The 25,925-nt window shown below is 39.1% G+C and overlaps 1 protein-coding gene across 2 annotated transcripts; it reads right to left on the bottom strand.

The window, feature by feature from the left end:
* Positions 1 to 1,059: 1,059 nt before the first annotated feature.
* ret (ret proto-oncogene receptor tyrosine kinase) lies at positions 1,060 to 23,355 on the bottom strand. 2 transcript variants are annotated; one of them, XM_069658128.1, is made up of 20 exons: positions 23,221 to 23,355; positions 15,073 to 15,318; positions 14,591 to 14,881; positions 14,020 to 14,258; positions 13,715 to 13,910; positions 13,433 to 13,632; positions 11,968 to 12,250; positions 11,523 to 11,654; positions 11,059 to 11,169; positions 10,795 to 10,908; positions 10,410 to 10,654; positions 10,169 to 10,316; positions 9,942 to 10,049; positions 9,645 to 9,859; positions 5,707 to 5,829; positions 5,549 to 5,619; positions 3,661 to 3,798; positions 3,463 to 3,562; positions 2,803 to 2,950; positions 1,060 to 1,943 (listed from the first exon to the last, which is right to left on the bottom strand). In XM_069658128.1, the coding sequence occupies exons 1-20, from the start codon at positions 23,285 to 23,287 to the stop codon at positions 1,786 to 1,788; spliced, it is 3,333 nt and encodes a 1,110-aa protein (XP_069514229.1). In that variant the 5' UTR covers positions 23,288 to 23,355; the 3' UTR covers positions 1,060 to 1,785. The 2 variants fall into 2 exon arrangements, with proteins under 2 accessions (XP_069514229.1, XP_069514230.1); XM_069658129.1 differs by having other exon boundaries at positions 1,883 to 1,968.
* Positions 23,356 to 25,925: the final 2,570 nt, after the last annotated feature.

Raw genomic sequence — 25,925 nt, 5'->3', positions numbered from 1 at the left:
GGCAGACAAATTAATTTCCCTTTGGGGATCAATAAAGTTATTGTTACTGTTATTGTTATTGTTATTGTTATTGTTGGATAATGATACAGTTTTTAGTAACATAGTTGATATTAACTGTCAAAATCCTTAATAATGGAAAACATGAAAGAGGAGGAGGTGAAGGGTATGATTATTCTTTGTGTAGCCTATATCTTAGTCCTATGAAAATCTTTGATCCTCGAACCACACCATCCTAAAAGTGATACCAGCCTACCCAAGACATCCTTTTTTAAAACTTAGCTTTAAGTTATGTTTAACAAATAACAAAATAAACAGGGCATTACATTTTATGTTGAAATCCTACTGAAATGACACTAAAGCACTAAAACCCCAAAACAAAAACCATTTAGCTCGATTTGCTAAGTGTGAAAACAAGAGTGGAGCAGAGTTTAGACTCTGTGGTTATAGTGAATTATTCGTCAGCATTCTGTCTTTCTGTGCAGAATGTGTATCTGTTTAAAATGAGCAGACATAGGCAGGCATTGAACTTAGAATTAATATTACATGGAAATGTAATAAACAATAATCATGTGTGTGAACTGAAAATACTAAACATAGTGACCAATTCCATCAAGTTCACTAAGGTTATGTTTTTGTTTCCTTTTATTTATATTGTCATTTCCTGTTTTATTTTGAAACTTTTCAGATCCCTGCTCCCTGTGTCTCCTGCCTCATGTGTCAATCCTGCCCTAATTAGACTCATCTGTCTTGTTTCCCCTTGATTGCCTGTATATATACCTTGTGTGTCTTCCCCCTCATTGCAAGATTGTTGTGTGTTCCTTTGTGTCGCCTCATTCTAGTATTTTTTCTAGTGAGTGATTTATCTGTGTATGCCCCCTTTGGATTATTGCTTGTGATTACCTGGGTACCGAACCTGGACTGAACATAGTGCATTTTTTATTCCATTGGTTGTGTCACAAATTGAACATAGGAAATCGCGAACAGACATACTGCACATCGTCAATGTTTATTATTAATTGAAACATAATGAAATAATAACATAACAATGATAACACTCATTAGTTCTCATCATACCTTTCCACAAAGATTGCCATTACAGTGAATCAGAAATTAAAATGTAGTCTGACACAAGACATGATCACAATCAACATTAAGTCTCATGTCTTCACAATAGAGTAGCATTCACAAGTTGATATATTTGATGTAAAAAAGAAAAACAAGGAACAAGATAACTGCTCACTAAACATGTCTGTTCTACTTTGCTTTGGCAAGAACAGTTTTCAATAAACTTGTGGAAGAAACACAAAATAGGACATTTTGAGGAGCACAATCTTTTAAAGTAGAAACTTAACATTTCAGAACATGTTTAGCATTTTGCTTTCATTCACTAAATCCCCACTGTCTACATCAGATGATGGTAAAGACGTCCCCTTTAATTCCTGGGCTGGATGAAGATTGCACATTAATAATTTGAGGCTATTGTAGAAGCAGCACAGGCACTTAAAAGACATTAACACTGGCATACAATCTGGTACAACAGTCATGCAGTGGTATTACTTGGCCAACATGACCTGTGAGGTAATAATTTACTTATGCTGAAGAGCTGAATGAAGCATGGCCTATATTGATCCAGCCACTTCGCATTCAAATGACCCCGGTTTGAACTTTGAATACCCGTGCAACAGAAATAGAAGGGAACCAACTTTAGCATCAGATAGCATATATAGTCTTTTAGAAATATACATATCTCCCAATTAGTCATCTTTTCAACATGTTGGTTTGTCTTTAGCTATCAAGCTTGTCCACAGCTTTTGCGGGTGAAGGCAAAGCCATCCAGTTTGCATAAACACTATCATTGGCATATCTTGTAAAGACTGGATTAGTGGCATCATGTCTGTTGAGCGGTACCGGGCTCTTCTCTGGCCAGTTCGGGTATGACATGCCTAAAAACGAGAACATGTCATTTTTCTGCAATCAGGGAAAGATAAACAGCATACAGTAAGGCTTTCAATTCAAACTCTCTAGTATCTGTCTCTGCAACATGTACAGATTCAACTCAGAAAGAGGTACAAAGTTAGAGTCTGTATATTCTGCATGAAGTGAAATATTACATAATATATTATTTGTTGGTTATTTTATAAGATATTAAGGCTACAATTTTGTTCATGACTGTATATTTGACTTATAGCTTACTTACAACCAGTAACTATACCAATATGTTCTTTACTATTAATCAATATCATCAAAGAGTTGCATTCAAGAGCCTTACTGTTTAGCTGTTCCGCATTGTGAAATCATTATAGAGCAAAAGCTATCAAAATGTAAGGACATTTACGACCATTTGGTATTGAAAATACACAGTTATTAATTGATTAAGCAAGGACCTGTTTCAAATGTTACACTCTTACAATAAAAACAAATAATGAAATGCTAACAATGAAAATGTGATGGAGTAAAAAAAATAACCATCTTCAAATAAAATGCACATGAAGCATGGGTATGAGCGGTGCCATATAAATTAGAATGAAGGGTATATTCCATATTTACAAATGTAGCATTTTAATCAGCATTCATGTACATTAGAAGCAGGTCCAAACAAAAGAAAGAAGTTACGACACAGTATTGTCACACTGAAACTCTCATTTACAATGAAATGGGAGATATGTCAGCAAAAGACATGCCTAGATCAATGTCACAGAAACTAATTTGACTTTGGAAAAGCCAAAGACAACTTGTCAAAAAATGAGAGCTTGTGTTTTGTGTTCTATTTCTAAAATCTAGTAAATGCGTGGGAGATTCTACCATAGAGCTTGTTTTCAATCCATGTGGAGGGGAGGGTTCGAGGGACAGGGGCGTTATTACAGTCCACAAGTGGGGTGTCTTCTTCAGAGAGGGCGTCATCGTACAGCAGGGCATCTGCTGGTGTGGATGCAGCCAGGTCAAGGTAATCCTGACAGGAGCAGATAAAGGTATGATTAGGCTGATTACTGAGGGGAGGAGTCACAGCACACTAACGGCAGATTAGGCTAAATGTCAGACACATGCAGTGAGGTCTACTGAAAATGATCCTGCTATATTTTGTGTAAATACATTCTACTCGTTACTTTAAATGACATGCCCACTGCTTCTCTTATTTAAAACTGTAAAACAAGCCTGCAGTATTTTGGAATTTCTTGCCCTTAACTGCTCTATAATTAGCCTCACTTCCACAGCAGGTGTCTGACTGGTATGCTCTATGATTATAGTGCCCAAGGCTGTGATTGTGGGGTAAAGTAGTGTAAGTCACACTAAGTGTTATACTACTCATTTTGGGCAAGCTGCAAAAGCAAAAAGAGTGGAATGATGAAGAAGCAGTTGCGCCAGTAATGCATGGAAAGAGCCTGACTAATAACTACAGCTTACTTCTATCCTGTCAAAAAATATGAATAAGTTATTATAATGTATTGTATAGCATCACCATACTCGACTTTTGACCATCATCTTTTCCAGCTCTTTGCTGATGTCTGAGAATGTCGGCCTCTTGTCTGCTTCTTGTTTCCAGCATCGAAGCATGAGGTTATACCTGAAAGGGAAAAGTTTTACAGTAGGTGCAAGCATCATTTAATTCTTACAATATTCATTATCCACTACTTATTGATAAAAAATAACAGTGGGGCTCACATTTCCTCTGAGCAGTTCTCTGGTCTCTCCATCCTGTAGCCAGTCTTTAGCAGGTTAAAGAGACGTTCAGGAGCGATACCTGGGTATGGATTTCCTCCTAGGGTCACTATCTCCCACAACAGCACACCAAAGGACCAGCTGTAAGTGAAAAAAGGAGCTCAGAAGAGTATTTCAATAAATAAAAAACAAGATTCAACATTTTGGGATATCCCGTTGTGCAGTTTCTTGCAGTGAGTTAACAAAGTTTTTCAGGTTCTGTTTGAAGCTACAGCGAGCAAGCACTTGACTTGACGATGCATAAACTGTTGAAACAGGGAAACAACTAGCCTGGGTCTGTGCATCTGTAGCCTGGTTCTGCTACAAAATACTGTATGCCAAAACAACCAGACACAATGACAATTTCTTTTACCAGGCCTTGGCTCTCATGAACAGTTAAATCAGCGTCAGGAAAATATCTGTACAATAGCACCATCAAATCCTCTGAACCTTAATAGTGTTTTTTTAATATTATTTTTTATAATGTTTAAAAACACCTTGATTTTATAATATAAGACTATCATCACTGTGATACACAAATCTACGCATGCTATACAAATTGTATTATATCCGCCTACTTATGTAGCAACCAGCTACAAAACCTACATTATGGTATAAACTTGTCAAAAAAAGTTTGGAATATGGTGTTTGGTCGAGCATATATCTGTTGTAATTTCATCATTAGCATTGAATCTGGTATCTTTGGAAAGCTTGTTCATGTCCCTTTCCAACAATGTCCCATTTGTAAGGATCATGCATTTGTGGGATAACCAGCACATCTGAAAAGTGGGTGAGGTCCCAAGGAAAATGTGCCAAATTTCCCTCCCATTGAAAAAAAGGTTAAGACTATTCTCCTCCTCCTCATGCTGGTCACCAGCCTGGTCAGTATCATGGTGTGGGGCCGCATCTCCATCACTGGCAAAACAAGGCTTGTCACCATTGAAAGCCAACACAATCACGTTGGCTAACCTGCGATAAATCCTGGTTGAGGAATGGGATGCCATCCCACAGCCACGTGTGACCATGATGGTGACAAGCATGAGGAGGAGGTGCCAGGCTGTTGTGGCTGCGTATGGTTCTTCCACCCACTTCTGAGGCTCCTTATTTTGTTCAATAAATAAACATAAAAATACCAATATGTCTTGTTTGTTTCTTGTTACTGTTAGAGTTGAATCATCCAATCTCCCAAACAACACAAAACAATGGAGTCAATACTAACAGGAGAATAGTCTAAACTGTTTATCAATGGGAGGGAAATTTGGCAAACACCATATTCCAAACTTTTTTTGGAAAAGTTTATTTTTAGCCTTTGCAGTTTTCATGATTGTACTATTGTCTTACTAACTACAAACATTGTTGTTGTTGTTTATTATAGATATATATATAGTGTATATATTATAAATAATAAAAATATATATTTTTAGGCCTGTACACAGGAGTGCTATATTCTATTTTTATGTCAACTTCAAGCTTGTTGTCCTTGTTTAAATCTGTTCATGTCTATTTCTGTATGTTTACTCATACCTTGCCAATAAAGCTGATTTTGATTCTGATTCATACAAAAACAGATCTGTGATAGGCACACATTGTCGTTTTACCAGGGGTTGTGGTAAACAAGTTCTTAGCTCTTAGCTAGAAGATGGTGTATGCAGATTCTGTTATCTTTGAACGGAGTAAGGCTAGCTGTTTCCCCGTTTCAAGTCTTTATACGCGACTAAGCTAAACAGCTGCTGATTGTAGCTTTATATTTATTTAGCAGATTTCGATAGTGGTGTCATTCTTTTCATCCAACTTTTACCATGAAAGCAAATTAGGGCATTTTCAAACCTCATTTTTCATTGTCTTAACTTACACGTCACTTTGTGTTGTGTAAATGTGATCAAACAAGGACTCTATTGCCATCCATTTTACAGGTATACGTCCCTGGAAATTAGAGAGAGACCATGTTAATGCTACATTCTGCTACATTCATGCTACATTCAAATGCTTCAATGCATACATTCTCTGTACCTTGCTCCTTTTAACATACGAGTCCTCTTCATACACATCTCTGGAAAGACCAAAATCTGAGATCTTCATCTTCCTTCCTTCAGCTACAAGGACATTTCGTGCTGCTAGGTCCCTGTGAACAAGCTGTCAGACCAACATTCTAATTTTAATTAGAATGTACAAAACCAAATGACATTTCATCTTCTTACAGTTGACACAGTTGAAGTTGCTTTAGCTCAACTGTAAGTGAAATCGAAAATATTTCTACCCATAACACACTAGGGGTTGTAACAAAGGTTTTTTATATTATAACCCTAGTTCTATGAGCCCCCTACTGGACTCTATGGGTCCTACACTCCTTCAATCACACGCACCTATTCGCCCACTGAACCTTGCATAAACGTAGCCAATCACTAAGGCATGTCTACCTGAATATGTGTGGTCCTCACAGTATTTAAGGCAGCACACACCGCTGTCTGCTATCCCTCTTCAGCGAGTGGTCCAGGAGTGACAGGGCCCCTTGGTAGAGGGCTCCGTCTGTTTTCATAGAACTAGGGTTATAATATCATAACCTTCGTTTTAACTCACACAGGCTCTGCCCTCTACTAGACTCTATGGGTACAGTGGTGGAGCCCCGATGAATGAATGCCCTGTATACCATCAAACCAACTAAAAATACTTGAAATGGCAAAAGTTCAGAGGTCATAGCCCGCCTACCTCTGTACAACCTACGCCACCATGGCCTAACTTTGCAGGGGTCAAAAGACAAGACATTTTCACACCACATTCCCAAGGTCATCAAGGAGTTGGGAACATTTAGGTGTATCCTGCCCAGATTGAAGTCAGATGTAACACAACTGACCCACACACATCCCTTTTCACCTGTTCTGTATCGCTCCACTGAGCACAGACCAGAAAAGGTGCCCAACATGTCCAAGAGATAAAACTGTATGTAACAGGCAGGGCATGGACCACAATGCCGGACAACAGTAGGAGGGTCTCTTCCTGCCTGCATATAGGCTTGGGAGATGCACTCACAAAGCCATCCTGCAAGGTTTTTCTTGTGTGGGGCCATACACATGAACAGCTTTTCATTGCATCTGAAGGGGGCCGATCATTCTACATAACAGGCCAACGCACGTTCCGGCCAGATTAGGGATTGCCTCCCTGCATTGGGTGGAGGGCAAAAAGCATCCAACTGTATAACCCTCGACCTGAAAGAACTCCTTAAGTTCTTGGTAACAAAGGAAGGATTCACTAGGGTTGAAGCCTCCACTCTTCTGTTCGGGGGTCATCCTTGATATGACGGGGGTCGCGCTTGATATGAGGTTGGCACCCCTGTTTTCCAGTCCCAGGACATGAAGAGCCTTCAGAGACAATAAGTGCTCTGAGGCCCATAACCACAGGATCTTGGCCATCTTCAACAGGGTAGCGGACCAAACGCGGTTGTTGGTCCTCACCAATACCTGCTTTTATCAGTCTGAAGTCTCGTAGCGTCGTAGGACCAGGAACACTGCCTGTAGCTCTAGAATGTTGATGTGTTGGACCTCGGACAGAGGCCACACACCGCCCACTGCTCTCCCCAGGCAGGTTCCTCCCTACCCTGTCATTGACGCATCTGTGAAAACCATGATTTAGGAGGTAAAGCAGGTTGTCCTCTACAGAGGGGGGATGGGTAACCAATAACCGCTTCTTGGTATCCAAGACAATCGAGTGAGAAGCTGCCATAAACCCCAGCACCTGCATGATGGTCAATGCCGTCACTGTTGCAACCCGCCACAACTTGCAGACTGTCTGTTGCAGACCCATCCATCTGTGTTCCGACAGAGCAGCTTGTAGGCTGTGTGCGTTGAGCGCACCCCCCAGATACTCCACCTGTTGGCGTTGCAGGGCGATGCTCTTCTTCCAGTTGATTGTGAAAATTGTGTTGAGATAAAAGAAGACCCGAATGTCTTGGTCGCACTGAAGCACTGTGCCTACAAATTCGCTTAAGTTGCGGGGAGCCAGGGAATAGCCAAATGGAAGTCTGTGGTACTTGTAGGTTACTCCTTGGAATGTGAAATCCAAGAATTTTGTGTGTTTCGGAGCCACCTCCACATGAAGGTATGCGTCCTTTAAGTGGATGGTGAGTAACCAATTGCCCAGCCGGGAATGCACTGGTTTAGGATGTGGAGATCCAAAATGAATCTGAAGTCTCTCTTTTTTTACGGACCAGGAAGTACGCGGAAAAAAACCTTTTATTTGTCGAGTGGGGGCGACAGACACAGTCTGTCTCCGTAACAGGTCCTGTATCTTCTCTGAGAGAAAAACTCCTCCTTGGATGATAGAGTCACCTCTTTTACACTCATGAACAGAGAAGGGATGCTGCAGAATAACCCAGTCATAGTGTCCATCTAGTCGGTTAACATGCAGTTGTGCTGCCATTCCCTGTAAAACTGGGTCAGGGGGAGAGCAACGAGCTGCTGTTCAGCATCTATGAAGCTGTGACATCCCATGCTGGCCTTCTCCACCTAATGCATCATCGGCGGCCGGTACGTGGAAAGTACGGCTGACATTGTGTCATTGTGTTTAATCCTTCTCATCTCCTTTGCGGAGATTGATGAGGGAGAATTTGACAAGTGTAGGGAGGCTTATATGATATTCAAAGCCGCTATACTGGCCGAAATGTCACGTGAAATAGTTGGAGCCGAATATAGTAATATGTCATGGAGAACCGAGAGTGGAATTTGCTCTTTGAAAAATGTAATTTGTTTTAATCAAAACATTTTTCGAAGTCAACATCAACACCCATATCAGCATTAATCAACAGAGAGGGAGGGGCGGAATACATCACCATCACGCTCTCTCCCACAGTCATTCCTGAGCTGTTGACCCACTCCGAGCAGGAGCCCTCTTGGAGATCTCCACCTGCTGACCTCGGCCATGAGGTAAGCAGTGATGTGGTGTCTCCGTGGTGTCTCCATCAGAGCAGTCCTGCTTTACTGAATGACGAGCCAGCCAAAACACCCAACACACCCAGGTTGTTTTGCTTTCCCAGCAAAATATTCCAGCGTCTCTCTGTTACGCAGCAGTAGGAGTAGATGCGAGTCTACTGTGTGACCCTGCACCCTGCGATCCACCAGACTCGCCACCAGCGCTTCTCTTGTTCAATGACTGCTGCCAGAAAGCCTCACTATACTGCCAACTATCCAGAAGTGGGGCGAGACGAAAGCTGCTTAAGTTCGGCGAGCCGGTCTGTAGAAACCTTCAGGAGGCAGCTTACCGGAAGCGGTGGTGGCCCAAAGCAGCCGGCCGCCATCACCAGCAGAGAGCGATGTCTGCAGGGGACTTTCACGGGGCGATGATGTACTGGACACTGACAAGATGCTCGTCATCATCATCATCTGCAAATGGAGCCTTTGTCCCAGTGGGGATGACCAGAGGCGGCAGTGGGGAAGAAACAGTGACAAGAGCGAGGGTCCTGTCAGCCGCTGTGATCCGCCATGCCTGACAGGCCGGCGGCTATTGAACCATCCTCCGCGTGAACTGCTCCGATGCAAGCGAAGCAGTAGTCATGGGGGTCAGAGCAGGCGATGAGACCTGGGCATTGACAAAGCTGTTGGAGCAGCGACTCCATCCTTGGAGCCTTGGAGTAATGAAACAGTGGGCAAATCACAGTTTGCTTGAAATAGGATAGCAGAACATGGTGTGTGTATATATTATATACTCTGAGGTCCATACGTATTCAGGTAGGCACACCCTGATGCCTGGCAACCTTTATGCAAAGTATTGTGTGCAAATACATGAACGTGATTGGAGGAGGGTAGTACCCATAGAGTCCAGTAGCACTTCCATTTAACTGCTCTTCAAACTTCTTTGAATATTTGTATTTTCACTGCTACTGTAACTGTCAGTACTATATAATTAAGTAAGTTAATTAAGTTTTTAGAAAATTAAGACGTTATCAATTTAAGAAATACCTTCATTTCAGCCAGGTATTGCATGCCTCTGGAGATCTGCCATGCAAAGGAGATCAGGTCACCCATGGTTAGCGCCCTGTCGTCTGGGTTCTCCAGGTAGCTGGAGTTTCGGTTGGCATCCCTGCCCATGTAACTTGGGCCAACTTTCCGACTCTCCCTCAGGAAGTTGCGGAGGGACCCATACTTGGCATACTCCACAATTAGATACAATGGGCCTATTTAGAAAAATGCAACACTTAGACTCCATCTGCAACACTCATGCCCTGTGAGAGGATGGCCGGTAAACTGAGGTCTTACCATCCTGGCTGCATGCTCCATACATCTTTATGACATGGGGATGGTTGACTTGCTTCAGTAAAGTAAATTCTGACAGCAGGTCACGCAGCTCACTGTGGGAGGCGTTTTCTGTTATGGAGCAAGATAAGGAATTGCAATGATGAACCATTAATCCCTTTAGACATTCACTCCTGATATACAGTATATACAATTATTTCTCCAACTGGTCTCTATCTGGCTTATCTTACCTTTAAGCATTTTCACAGCCACAGTAGTGTAACCAGCTTTTCCTTTCAGCCTGAATGCTGTTGCCTTGACAACTTTCCCAAACTCTCCCTCACCCAAAGTCTTGCCAAGTACAAGGTTTTTACGAGGAAACTCCCACTTAGGATCCTCCTGTTGAAAAACACAGAAACATTTTTGACTTCTTAGCCAGTTCATTATACTAAACTGACAAAAGTCTGTCACAGGCTGTATGAAACAACTTACAGGTATTTTAAATGTGTCTGTTTCAATGGATTCCTGTGAGCCCCGTCTAACATTGTTTGCAGGGAAGCTGATGGGGTATGCCTGAGCTGGTCGGCGGAAAGTCATCTCAGCAGAGGCGATTGGGGGCTTAGGGGAGTTCTTGTGGTACCGATGGATGAAGTATGATGACATGAGGATGGAGACGATGAAGGAGAGGAGCAAAGCCGTGGCAATGATGGTTTTACACATGTCGTCACATATTGTCTCTGGAGGAAAGCATGTTGCACAAAAGTCATTTTTCAGGACAGCAGAAATCAATTTCTGTTACATTCTTGAGAAGACATGAAGTTGGATCTCTTGGAGACAGTTTGTACTTTATAACTGACAGTGATTTACAACAACTCACCCTCAACATCCTCCTTCTCACAGAAGCATCTTTCAGTGTAGCAGTAGCAAGTTCCATAGCCAGCCTGGATCCCATTCCTCAAGCCTCGTTCATGACCTCCGATTACAGTTTCCTCTTCAGAGACAAATACAGTGTAAAAAGAGCAAATGTTACATTGAAAATGGTCTTATTTACAGTTTTAGATGTGATGAATATGAGCTTTATATCTTTAAAATTCTTCAGAACCCAATAGTGTAATAAAAAGAAAGGTATGTGTTCCCTTACTTGTACAATCTTGTGGGCATATTGACACATCTTTACTTTCAATTGCATCACAAAAGCTATCAGGACACGTCTGTAGGTCAGGGGAGCAGGTCGAGTAATTTTCTGATATACCTGTGAACAAAAATGGAACAGAAAACACCCGATGACAATCACATTTCTGCAGTTTAGTTAGCTTAGTTTAGTTTGACTGAAAAAAATCCTTTAAGATAAAAAACAAAGCTGTTTACATATGTTCAACACATGATTGTGATGTCTTTTAGTCATCATTAATGGTTTTTAGTGCTTTTATTCTTAAAAGTTAATACCACAGTGCACAATGATTATCTTATTTGCTTCTAGTTAAAGTACTCATAGTTAAATTATGTTGCATAAGTATAAATACACGTTTCACTGTGTTTAAATGTTATATAATTACAAAAAAACAAAGCTTACTTTAGTTTTAGTGTTAATGAAATGAAATGTACCTTTCTCACTCCCTTGCCTCCATTGGCATCTCCCTGTTGTCGCCCCAAGGCCTCGGACAGACTCACAGTCTCCTTGACGTCTATTTTCTGCACAGGACAGGAATTGCTGGTCCTCCTGACTGGCCTTGTTTACTATGTACAACAGAGCCAAAAACACACATAACTACATCTTAAAAAGACATTACGGAGGAGGGGAAAAAATTGTATTCAGTCTGCATTTTTGCTTGGTGTTGAAATAGTTGGGGAATGAAACAGAAATTGTCTTCTTAGTTGAAATGGCACTGAGACAAAACTGAACTAACATAAGATGTTTTGCCTCTGAACGTAAGCATGCTGTGTGCAGTTTAACAATGTTGATGGAAGATGAGCACAGATTATATTATGATGTAAATGATTAAACCAACTTTGGGAAATTTTAAGTGGAACTTGGCTGTTGCAATCTCACCTTCACCATCTAGTATGATGTGGATCTGAGTGCTGGCCTCTAGCTGTGTGTGCTGCTCCTGAGCTACAACTAGGTACTGCAAGTCCTGGCATTCAGGCCTGTGCAGTGCCTCTGAGTCATTCACATAGAGCAGTCCCCACATCTCATCTGTGGCCTGAGTGATGCTTATAGCTGCGTAGCACGTCTGAGCATCGGCAGACATATTCTTATCGGGCACCTCAAGCCGGTATGTGACAGTGAAACCATCGAACTGCTGGCAGTTTTCCACACAGACTCTGCCAACCTGAAAGGAGATGTAACAAGAGATTGGGCTTTTTAATTTGAATAAGAGTAGACAACTTAAATTAAATACAAGCTTATTTAAGGAATGCTGTAAATGTGCTTGTGCTGTAAATGCATAGAGGTGCTGATTAAAAAAGTACTGCACACTTAAACATGTTTTTAAGTGTTTCAAGTGTTATGACTCTACTGTGATGAAAAACAATAATGCTGCAATTAATTTCATACTAAATAGAAAAAAACCCCTCATGGCTCAAACATGGTTCAACATCGCCATCTACTGCTTTAATTCAGCCTTTACCTTCAAGCCCTAGTGAAAAAGAATTTACTGACTGTATCTAAAATACATTGAAATCTTACTTAGTATGAAGTTGACAGATTTATGTACTTATTTAAAATATGTTAAAAGTATATTTATTACATGCATTTTGCACATACTTGTAAGTGCACACTGATTGCACTGCAAATTTGTAGTGTCAAATTGTAGCCTAATATAGATAATACATTGATTTTAGTGAAAAACACTTTAATTAGAATGTTAGTATAATTACTTAAAGTGCACTTTTAGAGACTTTTCAAATACATTTATTGTATATTGTCAGGAAGTGTACTAAAATCCAAATTAAAAGCATAATAATATACATAAGCACACAAAATTCACCTTTAATGTGCTTTGTAAAACTGTATTTTAGTGTGTACCTAGTGAATTGGTGTACAAATATATAATTAGCGCATTGTTGAAAATGATATTTGAAAATACTTCCAAGAACTATAACATAACAAAACTAGCCTATTAACAAAATTCTAATTTAAATTGCATTCTTTTAAACTTCTTTATGTTGGTTTAATAAGAATTCATTTTATATTAGTAATTCACAGCTTATAAATATGTATTTAGTTGACTTTGATGTTGCTGACGTGAGAAGTCAAATGTCTCTTAAAGCTTTATTTTGATGCCCTACCACATTTAAGTCAAGTACTCATGACTTTAAACACTGCCATGTGTCTCTTCACTCAAGAAAGGGGAAATTAATGTTGTACTGTAAAGCGAATGTGCATATGTTAAGATGGCAATATTGATTAAAAAGAACTTTGCCAAAGGGAACTATTTGTCATCTGTACCTTGGAACCTCTGGGACCTTAATGAGGTAAAGACAATAATCTGAAGGGTAAGTGGTTATGTTACCTGAGCATAAACAGAAGCTCTGCGTGTCAATGTGAACATATGTGTGATGTTGGCGAAGTGGATGTGGACCGGTAAGATGGTGACGTTGAAATGCAGCAACACTGTTCCCTCTAGACCGGGGTAGGTAGTGTCATTGACCAGGTAGTCCAGCTGTAGAGTGTGATTCTCAGTCACATACAGATTTCTCTTCAGGACGAGCTCTTAATCCAAAAAACATGAAAAATATCTTAGAGATGACAGTGTTAAAAAGAGATACATTAAAGTAGTCAATAAGTTACTTACGGTAGTTGTGAACGGTCTCTCGAGTGCCGCCATGAGCAGCTTTCTTTTCACTGAAGGTGCCTTTTATGCCAAATGTTTCCTTTATCCATGGATCACCATTGAGCAAGGTCCCTACATACTTATTGTGACTTTGGTCTTTGGGATAGATGGGGGTTAAATCCCTGTCAAAGACGAACAAAGTACCGAATGAGCCACCCTGGCGAAAAAACAGAAAAGTGAGAAATGAGAATACTAATATAGAGAAGATGAAATAAGCCAACATTGTGTCCCTCAAACATTGAAAATAGTTGTATTATCCTTCCCACCTTTGTCCGATTGAAGCTGATGATAATATCTGCTGAGTCGGATCCATTCACATACGGTGCATTATCATCCTCATCATTGACAAAAACATCTAGTGAAGTTTCCACCTTGGTGATGACTGTTTCTGTCTGAACTGTGCAAACCAGCAGGAGTCTGTAGTGTTCACTCTCTTCCCGGTCCAATGAAGTGGTCACCACCAGCTCTTTGGTACTTTCATTTACAACAAATGGTGCTAGGGTGTCTGTAGACAAGAAGAACATCAACAATCTGGCAGCTGTATGAATTGAATATACTGATGTTGATGGTATGAGTGTTATTTAAAGGAATTGAGAGTAAAATGCTAAACTAGTGCAAGAGTAGTGCAAGAGGTAAGGTTTAAACAGTCACAGAGCATTATTTGTTAAAGTCTTTTATCGGCTAGCATAAACTTCTGGTCATACCAGACCAACAAAGGCTGTAGCAGCCAAACCTCTGACCTCAAACATTCAGTCATGATGCATTTTATTGCTTATGAGTTCAAGCTGAGTTGTTTAACCTATTAATGTTACAAAATATCTCTTTAATGTTTCTAACCTGATTCCACATTGTAAGATATGGTGTAATTTGGGCAAACATTGATTCTGGTGAGACGTCTCAGTTGTCGTAGTGCCTCGGGGAGCCTGTTCTCCATGATGTGGGTGGAGGTGTCTCTGTGTGGAAAGCATAGTTCCTTCATATCTGTCTGCGCACACTGAGGCATTGTGGCGTTGACAAAGTCCAGGATGATCCGAGGGGAGTTTCTGTTGATGCACTGGGACCTCTTGGGAAAGCTTGGTAACACCATGGCATGCAGCAACAACTTCTTTACAGACCATGACTTTTGAGCTGATGAGAAACAGCCAAATCAAAACAAGAGGCATTTTAATGTCAGACGGTGCTTTTTTAGTTGGTGATACACAATTACATAATCATCCTGAAGGCAGAACTATTAAAGAGCAACTAAATAACTCTTATGTTTAGAGGATACCCAGCACTGAAATGGGATATTACCATTTAATTGCTTGTATTCTACTCACATATTAAGGCAAAGTCGCTCTCCTCCAGGGTTTTGTTCAAGGATAGTATTCCAGTGTTGGCATCTAGACTGAACCAAGAGCTGTAGGCTGGGCGTCTGAGAGGGCTTGTCCAGCACAGGTAGAAACGTGGCTGCTCAGAGTGGCTGTCCAGCATGGCATGGACCTGGAGGACTGGAGTCCCAGCCAACTGGCCAACATACACTGTCTCAATATACTCATTCTGAGGGAAGTACAGCCCTGTTGCTCCTGCAGAAATAAGACATGACATAACCAGATGTAAAAAACAAACAAACAAACAAACAAACGAACAAACAAAACAAAACATCTAAAGAAATCAGGCTGCCAGTGGAGTCACAGACATTGGATACGATTCTGATTTTGGTTCCTTCGTTGATACGCCTTCCATCTATCTTGTTAGGAGAAATTGAAAGTAGGGCTCAAATGACACTTACGTAACTCTTTTAATTTCTCATACGTCAATACCATGTGGTTTCTGATTCTCCTTCTATTCACCTTGAGAAGTTTCATTACAATGGATAACATGATATGGTGAGGAATTAATCATTACCTGCCAGAGGGAGTAATCAATACAGGCTTAATGTTTTACAGGAAAATGGAGATGTGAGTGTTTCTCCTGTAATTATATCCCCGCTTTGTTCCTGTTTGACGATGGTAGGCAACCATTTAGGGAGCACACTAATGTCATTAGCAGACAGCAAAACTAGATTTTCTATTTCTGTTGTGCAGTTGAGGCCACTGCTCTGGTTTCAGACATTGATTTAATTTTGCGGGGGATGGATGATAGGAGGCCATGCTGATGGATAAAATGCTGCTATCTTTCCTGAATGATGTACATACACTCAGGAAAGCTGCTGCCATTTTCACTAACAGTATTCCAGGGACAAAAACAAACACCATGCCACTTGTTTGTTGCTGTGATAGTTAGATTCAGTTTCATGGCCCAAAAACTATACAACCAAGTTAGCATTCAATTAAGATTGAATGCAATCCAAAATGGGTTTCTTATCTTCTTATCAACATTTTTTTTTGTAGGGATGTGCTTGAAAAAAAAAGAAAAATCAGTTCATTCAAGACAAGGAGCAACATAAAAATATTTGCACAATATAGTCTGAATGGCATCATAGAGTCAAAAGATTTGGTGGCAAAAAATCTAATTTAAAAATACAGCAAAATGAAATAATCAATATTATGTTTCTTTAAGTATTAATTCTGAGTGACTTCATACATTTTGACAAATAAGAAAGGGCATCTAAGAAAAGAGAGATGATTTGCAACAAATTATTTACCCACAATTATAATAAGTGATGTGAATTTGGGATTTTATCAAACTGTAGATTTCAAATGTGACCAAAGGTTCATAAAGCCCATTTCCTCTTAAGTAAGGAGCAGCCACACCTGTTAGAGGGATGAGGCTATTTAAGCACTGACAGGCAACTGTGATTTTTCGATGCCTTTGTACTAGATTAAAATCATATTATTCTGCTGTCATAAAACAGAACAGAAATGCAAGAACTCAGGAGGAAAGAAAGAAATTACAATGGCAGTACACAATGGCAAAGCAAATGTTATGAGAATAAGAACAAAAATTCCAAATATTAATGCAATCAAGTTGACCTCTTATATACTTGAAATGGCCATTAGATGGAGCCATTATCTTACTGCGAAGGCCAAAAAAATTTGAAATTTGAAGCCTATTCAGATCAGGATGTTGTATGTTATATGTTAAACATCCTGAAACAATACTTTTCACAGCCTTATTTTACATAAAAATACAATCATTTCATGTACAGATATCTAACATGATGCTGTTATGATTAAAACAGAGCAGATGCCTGACAGCAGCTGTTAGTAACAAAACTACAGGATGCATCATGATATCCAATGGGAGCCGAACACATTTACAGTGACGGCTTTGGCTGCAAGCTTCATTTTACTTTATTTATCATTCAGAATTCAATTTCTTTCCAGGACTGATGCCAATAGAAAGCAAGCAGTTTATATAAAAACTAATTTAGTTAATAGATCAAGCAGGCCAGGCCTCTCTATTAGCACGTGTCATCTGTGAAGCCACGATGAGCCAAAAGCATGACTCACCTTCCTTGCCTTCCCCAAAGGATGTGCAAGAATTATGGAAATACAAATAGTAATGACATTTCACTGGCCATTACCATACAAGGTTATATAAAGATGGAGTGCATGTTTTCTATGTATTTTATTTCTATTTTGTTTCTATGTTTTCTATGTCTTGGTAACATTTCCATTTCTCTGACATACATGTATACAATAAAAAGAAACAGCCTTGCCCTTCCAAAACTCAAACAATATCATTCCTTGTTCACAATAATTATTATGTACAACAGAGTGGATAGTAAAATTGAACTCATACGTAAAACCCTAACTCATCTGTACATGTATGCTTTTCCTAGTAGCCTTTGATCATAGCAGTTGATCTAAGTTGATAATTGCATTTTTCCATTTTGTTTTTGTAACCGTGGAAGGACAAAATGGACACAGGCTCATCACAAAATCTAAAACCATGTGCTCGGTCAGCCACGGTGTGTTTAGGACTGGTCAGAACTGATAGGGTGGGATGCCCTTTCTGTTGTCCCAGACAAAGACAGGAACTCAATTAGCTCAATGCGTGCTTCGGCTGATAGATTTACCAGCTATGAGCTCATGTACTAGACTAACTTCAAAGGCTTGCTTACCTTCCTCTATGGATCAATAAATCAAAACCTGGGGTTTCTCCAAGATGTCCTGACTGAGCATCCATGTCAACACTATGGCAGATAAGAAAAACTATTATTCTCTCACTAATCTTGTTCATACACTGGAGCTCCTGTAAAAGCTCAGCCCAGTGTCCTTTCTTTTCCAAGGTCAACGTAAGCTGCATCTGCCCCTGGTAACAAGCGGCCATGTATCTGGCAGCAGACTAATCAATAACTGTACTAATCATCGATGATGCTGATTGTTTCCCACTGACAAACTGGGAGTGAGGCTGACAGCTGCATGTATTCAATCATCTCTGTCACACATGATATAAACCACTCGTGTAGCGGAAAAGCCACAAAAATATTATATCTACTGCACAGATTTAATTTCGCAGTCAACACTATATTTTAGTCCATCGATATGCATTTCCTAATAATCTAACATGTATTACAAAGTAGCTTTAGCTAGAAACATTAATGAGTATTGTGTTTTTTCATATGATGTTCATATATATCTAATTCATGTTATGTCTCAGAAAACCTTTCATGATTGTTCTGCTCCCAAGGATAGAACAGTTATAGAAATGGTATTCTTCAAGGAATAAATTAACGAAAAAGCTGCACACTGACCTATATCTAAATGGTAAAAGCTGTTATTCATCATATTCCATCCCAATCGCTCCCTCTTGGTTTTCTGTGCCCGTAAGTATGATTTCTTTGTATATCATACTTAATCCAGAACCAGGATTAACAGTTGTTACATTGTAACATTGTAAGAACCAGGATTAATAAACCAAACTTTTATCAGAGCAATACAACATTTCATTGCAATTTGGAGGAGGTTGTCAAGCTCCAGGTAGATCACTGTGCCATGACACAAATTGTAACATCATAATCAATAACCCTGTAACATAATCTAATAAGTGGTAAGAGAATATAAGAGTTGAGATCCAATGAGCTATGTTCACCAGTCATAAAGAAATCTAATAAAACATCCCATTAGGGATTAGCTGCACCTACGAATACAGTTCAAGAATTTCTATGGGAAAGGCAGTGGCATCAAAAATTGATTAGAGTTCCAGACAGAGATTGATGCGGTAGTCATTAGGCTGCTTTGATAAAACATTCCTGTGCTCATCAGACCGGACTCTAATGCCATCATATTCCAAGTCAATCCAGAATTAGGCAAACACATCAGCTACCTGTGACAAAATACAATTATGCTATTTTATTTCATATATATATATCAAGGACTTGGTGTTCTTTGTAGTAAGTGGTTGTATATACGTATATATATAGTTTGCCGCCACAGGTGCCATGAATTCTTCAGCTCATTAGATGACTAAATTTGATTTTGTTAACTTTCAAATGTTTACATTATCCTAACAAAGAAACCTGTACATTTGCCATTGCCAGGAAAAACAGACTCTTCACAACTTCCGCAGAAGGTCCACAGGCTGTACTAATGCATATCAGTTTTTTGTTAAAGGTATCGTTCACAAACCAAAGTATTTATAATCAATTAAAATTGGAAACCAATAAAACACTTTAATAAATTAAAGTAAATTTAATATAAAATGTATCTATAATGGGACTCTATTTCCACTTGGCACTTCAACCATGACAGGTTGCATTTGAGCAACATTAAATCTTTACCGTTTTAATTCTGAGACATCACAACAACAACTAAAAAGAGCACTGTTGAGATGACTTATATGATTAGCTTTTGACTGCTTGTTACATTATGTTCCACCGCATCAGGTGATACAAATGAACTCTCTGACTTGTCTACATTATGAAAGCACAGAAGGGAATGTTACTCAATGACAGGCTGCTTATCTTGAATTTTGAGAACATTTGGCCAATCTGTTCCCACATTTGTCTTGTTTTTCACAATAATGTCAATTCAAATTCAAATTAGATTTTCACATGTTATGCTGATACAATAAGCATCTACATTTAGCAAAATGCTACGTTTACCCACATCCATTTCTGCAGTGTCACACAACCATATGGAATCATATGAGCTCTGTTTGGCTCATCGTTTCAAATGATGGGTCAAACTGTGTGCATCACTAGGCGACTGGAAAATAACTTGTCAAGACCCATGTGAAACGAGACGACTAAATGCCCCGAAGGTGAAATTTCAATCAATGTCTCTTTGTCCTTTCACCACAGCAAATTAGATTCTATCCGTGCACTAGAAAGAAGTGTGACCCTGAACTGACTGGAGGATCAGGCAGAGAGCTTTGACAGGTAGGAGCAGCATCCATGCAATGGCAGCAGCACCAAATGCAAAATCATAGTTAGAGGTTGGGACCAAGACTCTCAGTAATAGCAGTAATAATGAAATGTGAAATACTTATAATGAAAAATATAATAAGAAGATTGCGTACGTGAAAAGTAGAAGAAGCAACTGAAAGTCAAAATGTAAAACCCTACCTAACACATGATGCCGTCATGATTACCCACCCCTTAAAAACAAAGAGAAGCAACACTGTTCACAGAATATTAAAGATAAAATCTGGAGCAACACAGTTGTATCATGATGTTTACCAATTATACTAAAAAAGAGGTAGTGACAGGATGCGATTTATAATACATCCATGGACAGCACAATAAAGACGCTTTACTGCAATATATAATGTAATAAGGAGCTAAATCAAATAGCAGCACCTATCACATGAGATTAATTGGTCTGGTCCTTCTCAAAGCAAAAGATGCTGATGAAAATGGTCATTCTGAAGCAAGGAGAAAAAAAAATCAGCTGAAGATGCTGGACACATGGATTCCTTTGGGATGGTAGGGTCATTACTGAAAAATAAGGTTTAAAAGGTTGGAGTGCAAAGCATGGTTAAAGCTACAGAAACACGGTCACAGCAGAAGATAAACAGATCCATGCTTTTATGTGAAAACATCTGGGCCTCCTCTAGGGAAAGTGATGGATTACACAGATGTGTCTGTTAAGAGGATTTGGTTAGTTTTAATAATAATAATAATAATAATAATAATAGTAATAGTTTAAATAATTTAAAAAGCGTACAACCATTTTAGTCCCTAAAGGTACAGCTTCAACTTTGAACATTTTGCTTATATCTGCAAATGTACCCGTCTATAAGCCCTCATCAGTCATGAGATCACATTGGCCAGCCCCCATTTAAAAAAAAATCAAACAAATAATACTTTTTCAAGCTCTCTAGATGCACAGTCCACATGTACGGAAGATTACTGACTTTTTTCTTAGAATTCTGAGGAAAGACCCATAATTATTTTTCATGACATCAGTAGTTCTAATATTGATAACTGAACTAATCAGTAACCTAGAACAGTGATGCTGTGAATTACCCAACACTTACTATGGCATCTTTTGTTTTCTAAACAAATAATGCAACCATTACAAAGATTCTAACAAATATCAAAATTCTATGGTCATGAAAACCCATATAAGAGTCTGTGTTATACAAAAAGATTAAATTACTTAGAAGAGGAGAACTAATACATAAACTATTTTTGTGAATATAGGTATTTTTAAGTGTAATGGAGGAATCTGTTATATTGTCAATAGTAACACCCTCAATAGGAAGAAATAATCAGCAAGAAAATGTACTGTACAGCAAAATCAATCTAATCATCTTATTTTGAGGGCAGTTAATGTCAAACCTGCAGTCTGAACGGTGTGTGCACTTTGTATCACACGTGATATTTTGCTAAACAAAACAAACAGTCCGTGTTTGCTCAGAGATAGGAGCAGCTGCTGCACACCTGCCTCTGTGGTGTGTGTAGGTCTTTTGTTAACATCCAGGTAGGTGAGGGGGGCCAGTGTCACATAGGGTGTAGATTTCAGCCCCCATTTAATTACCATCATGTCCTTGACATTCAAAATCAAACTAAACCAACTGTGGTCAACAATAAATACCAGGAGAAACGTCTGCTTCAGTGACAAACACACAGAACTAAGCAGAACTGAGATGTAAATGTAAATAAGGTAAATCCACTGTAAGTGTGTTGTGAACATCCCGCAGCCCCTGTGCACTGTGAAATACACAGCAGTTAACAATGAAAAATAACCAAAAACATTGCATACGACGGCACTAAAATAATTGTATTAATAATCTTAATAACACTTCCCATGGGCTATTATGCAGGCCTTTAGTTTATTGGTACTTAAAGGCCACTTTTGCAGGCATTAAATAGCACTGACTCATTCACAGCAAAATAAACACCTTTTTCACATCTGCATTGCTTTTACACTCAATCAATCAAAGCACCGATAATAACCTCTGTGAAGACTAGTTGTAAGTCCAAACACAAATTCAGAAATTCTACCCAATGGCCTATATTTTTCCAAGCCTAACATCTAACACACTTGATGTGCACTTTGATTTGCACACTCCTGAGCTATGAGACACAATTTAAATATAGCTTGCATGGGAGGACAGTGTTGGTACAGTTGGGCTGTGGGATTGTGAATAGGATTATCATATTATGATATATGGCTGTATTCATTTGACTCAAGGTCTCAATGTGCCATACCACACATAACAGCCAGTGCCCAGTGCAGGCATCACTTTCTGCAGCAGAAAACAGTGCTGGCATTATGTTCATGTCAATTCACATAGTTGAAAATCCAGAACTTCAAAACGTTCCGAGTTATCATGTGTAATTTTACTCATTAGCAGCATTTCATATGTATTTCTCAGTTGTCATCATCTAGACTTCAGTACAACTGGTTCTGTTTTTGCAAATCAGAAATCTGTCCTTTTCTATAGCCCATCTTCTTTTCATATCCCCCCATGTTGTCAATTTGGCCGAGAATCATACATTTTGTGAATTTAAAGTGCTTCCCAAAACAAGCATATTTTAGTTTAGTTTTAGTAATGGCTATCTGAGTGAAGGTGCTTTAAACAATAACGGATGTTTTCGGCCAGCCAATGATGTCTCAAACAGGGCAGAGAATATGAAACGTAAAGTAAACACAATTTCGTATTTTATCCTCTGAAGAAACTCAGTAATCACATACGGTGGAAAGGAAATACTTATAGCATAGTACAAAAATATTAGGCAGGCCTCAATCTGTGAAAATAATTCTGCTTTGAATATCTCGGCAAAACGCCATCTGACAAAGTGTTGTAACTGCAGTTATGGGGCAAGCAGTCACTATTGCTTTATGAGAGAATTTTTGTCACGATATGGCGCTTTAGAAATAAAATTTGATTGATTGCTTTTATTTTAGACTAACAATAAAAAACCTGTTCAAGTAATCGTTAGGCTATATAAATTCTTTTTCAATTAAGCCTATACTCCAAAATACTGTAGTGCAACATATATTTGTTCCTGTAATTTAATAGGCCTACTGTTAACAACGTCATCTTGTGCCCCTTCAGCATGAGTCTTTAGCGCTGATGATGAACCTTACCTTCAAGCAGCAGCACCACCACCATCACAACGATGTTTCCCCGAGAGAACCCACAACTTGACCTCATATTCGCGAACCATAGGTGAAAGTTTCTCAATGAAAATGAGATTCAAAAAAGTTCCTTTTTTACCACAGTTAAATATAAATTCAAGCCGATAAAACAAGTGCGCTGCATAAACAAGTATGTGACCCGTGTGCGTGGCTCCGGGCAGCAAGATGAAGTCCTCAGTGTCCCATAGACGCGCTGCTGTGTGCTACTTCAGTCGCTGCTGCTGGGCTGGCTTGCTGGCTGGCCGGGGGAGGGGGAGGAGGGTTCACTGCTTCACTACTCCCTGCCCTGCCATTTCCGTAGCAGCCGGCAGCACAGCATACAGGAAATTTAAGAGCATAATGTAACAGCAGGTCAGTCATCTCATTAACACTCTGCGGGGGGATTATTAGTCATTTTCAACTCAGGCACTGTTTTGAAAAAGGGTATCAGGTGTATTTATTTGAACCATACCTTCATTTTCAGCTATTATAGGTATAATTTATGGATGAAATATATTTTGAAATAATTATTCATTCAACCACATGCAGTAAAACCACTGACAATAGGCCATATTCACTTCAATATATTTTTAGAACAAGGTTTCAGTCAGTAGCCCAGCAACAAATAAACCCCTGCCAAGAGGTAGCATGTTGACTAAACGAACAATTTTCCTGCAGAGCCACAACCCTATACCCCAAAGAAGTTACACTTAACTACACTTAACAACTTACTAGCAACCATTTACTGTGCTCAAAAATTACACTTGCATTTCTTAAAGAAGATCAGCTTTAAACTGTTAGATCAGCTGTATTTAAACTGTGTGGGACCTTATCCCTCTCACGTCTTAAGAGTGTATCTAAGGCTGAAGGCTGTGTTACATTGAGGGATCTCTCTGTGACTGGATGGTGTGGAGTGATGCATTGCTGCAGCCTCAGGGCAGGACACTAGTCAATCACACAGCAATCTCTCTCCAATCAATGTCTCTGCATGGAACAAAAACACTGGAACTCACCGGGCTGCAGAGGAAACAGCAGGGCTTCTAAGCAGCTCCAAAAACTTTCACCAAGTGGGAGAAAACATGTGATCACCACTGTAATTATAATTTCTCATGTTGTCCTTGGTTGAATCAGTGTGTCTCATTTGTATAACATGGGCTTGGACATTGGTGTGTCATCAGTTCTGGACTGAACAAAGTTAGAAATTGAAAATGTTAGAAGAAACCATAGAGTATATAAGAGAGAAAAAAGAACTAAGTAAATGAGTTCTGTATACATTGTATTTTTAAGTTTATGCTTGTGTATCAAGTGTGGACTTGTGTAAGTCTTAAATTATGCTAGTTTGGGACCTGCTATTATACTGAAAATAAGCCTAATAATTTCCTGTAGGCCATTACATCCATTGTTATGGCATTCTCGGGCTTGCAGCTTTTATTTAAACCCTGCGTATTTATTCAAAATAAGTGTGAACATTTATTGCTCATAAAATTCTGAATATTGTCACTTTCTTCAAGATACAATATTTTCATATCTTTATAGATGGAATATATATACAAATACTGTCCTCAAATATTCACTGACACTATAGGAGGACAGATGTTGTATGAAGAGGCCGAGCAGTCTGCATGCGAAAATAGTTTCTGAGATAATGGTTCATTATGACAGACTCTAGATATTTTGAGACATATGCTCAAAGAAAAATAATAAAGACAAGAAAATGTGATGAGGTAATCATGGTATGTAAAACCACATACTCTCTTAAGGGTTTTTTTCCTGATAATTCTAGTGCAACTACAACTGCAACATGGTCTTTAGCAGACATTTAATATCAAATATAAGAAAAACATGCAGTCTGGACCTTCTTATTTCAATCATTTGAACAGCTACATCTTCAATGGATTTTTTAGTTCATCATAGTGTTACAGTTACTGTTAGTCACTCTCAGAATGAGTCAGCTAAATGCTTATACTTAAATACAAAGCTGTATCATTGCTTGTAAATACACAAAAGATATATTAAGACCTCTGTGGTAATTCTGTATTGATTTCTTTTTCTTCTAATGAAGAAGCTGCTATGTGCTTCCATTGCTGGCACAGTTGCTTTGGAAAGCAATTATAAACTTGAGTCCTGTTCAAGAAAGCAGGATGTACCTACAGGGAATCAAACAATAACCTCTGTTCATAAGACAATTACCAAGACGACTACAGTATACACACAATGTTATTACGGCTTCTGAGGATGTTGTAATATGATTTGTGTCTGGAAAAAAAGCATGGCGCAGTTTCATTTCATTAAGTAGATGGTTATATCATGATCTACGCACCACCTGACCTGATGCTAAGGGCACACTTATATGAGCATGCTTAGTACTGTCATATATATTGTACAAATGCATCTATAAATGACTCAGCCAAAAACTCAACCAAATAAATAATAATAAAAAGTGAGAAGAAAACCTGTTTCAATAGGTTAGTAGCTTTGTGGGCTAAATAAAACATAAAAAGAGCCTGGCTATTTGAAAGGGCTTGGTGTTCCCTGATAAATTGGATCTTTGTAATTCCCCTGATTTGTAATACAATGAGTGCAAGAGGTGTCAGTCCCCCTGATGACACTCCTCTGTGAGCTGTGCATCTTGACCTCTAATAAAGTACCGTCGTTTGGACAGATGGTACTGGGGC

Source organism: Semicossyphus pulcher, unplaced genomic scaffold (assembly GCF_022749685.1).
Source record: "Semicossyphus pulcher isolate SPU_LCO1_2020_fin unplaced genomic scaffold, fSemPul1.0.p SCAF_12, whole genome shotgun sequence".
In the NCBI taxonomy this organism is placed as follows: Eukaryota; Metazoa; Chordata; class Actinopteri; order Labriformes; family Labridae; genus Semicossyphus; species Semicossyphus pulcher.
This window is presented reverse-complemented; position numbering and strand designations above follow the sequence as displayed.

Coding starts and splice junctions, on each gene's coding strand:
- ret (XM_069658128.1), bottom strand. CDS start 23,287: ATGAGGTCAAGTTGTGGGTTCTCTCGGGGAAACATCGTTGTGATGGTG. Junction 11,170..11,522: donor GAGGCAAGGGAGTGAGAAAG/GTACATTTCATT, acceptor TTTTGTTCACAG/GTATATCAGAAAATTACTCG. Junction 5,830..9,644: donor AATACCTGGCTGAAATGAAG/GTATTTCTTAAA, acceptor TTGGTCTGACAG/CTTGTTCACAGGGACCTAGC.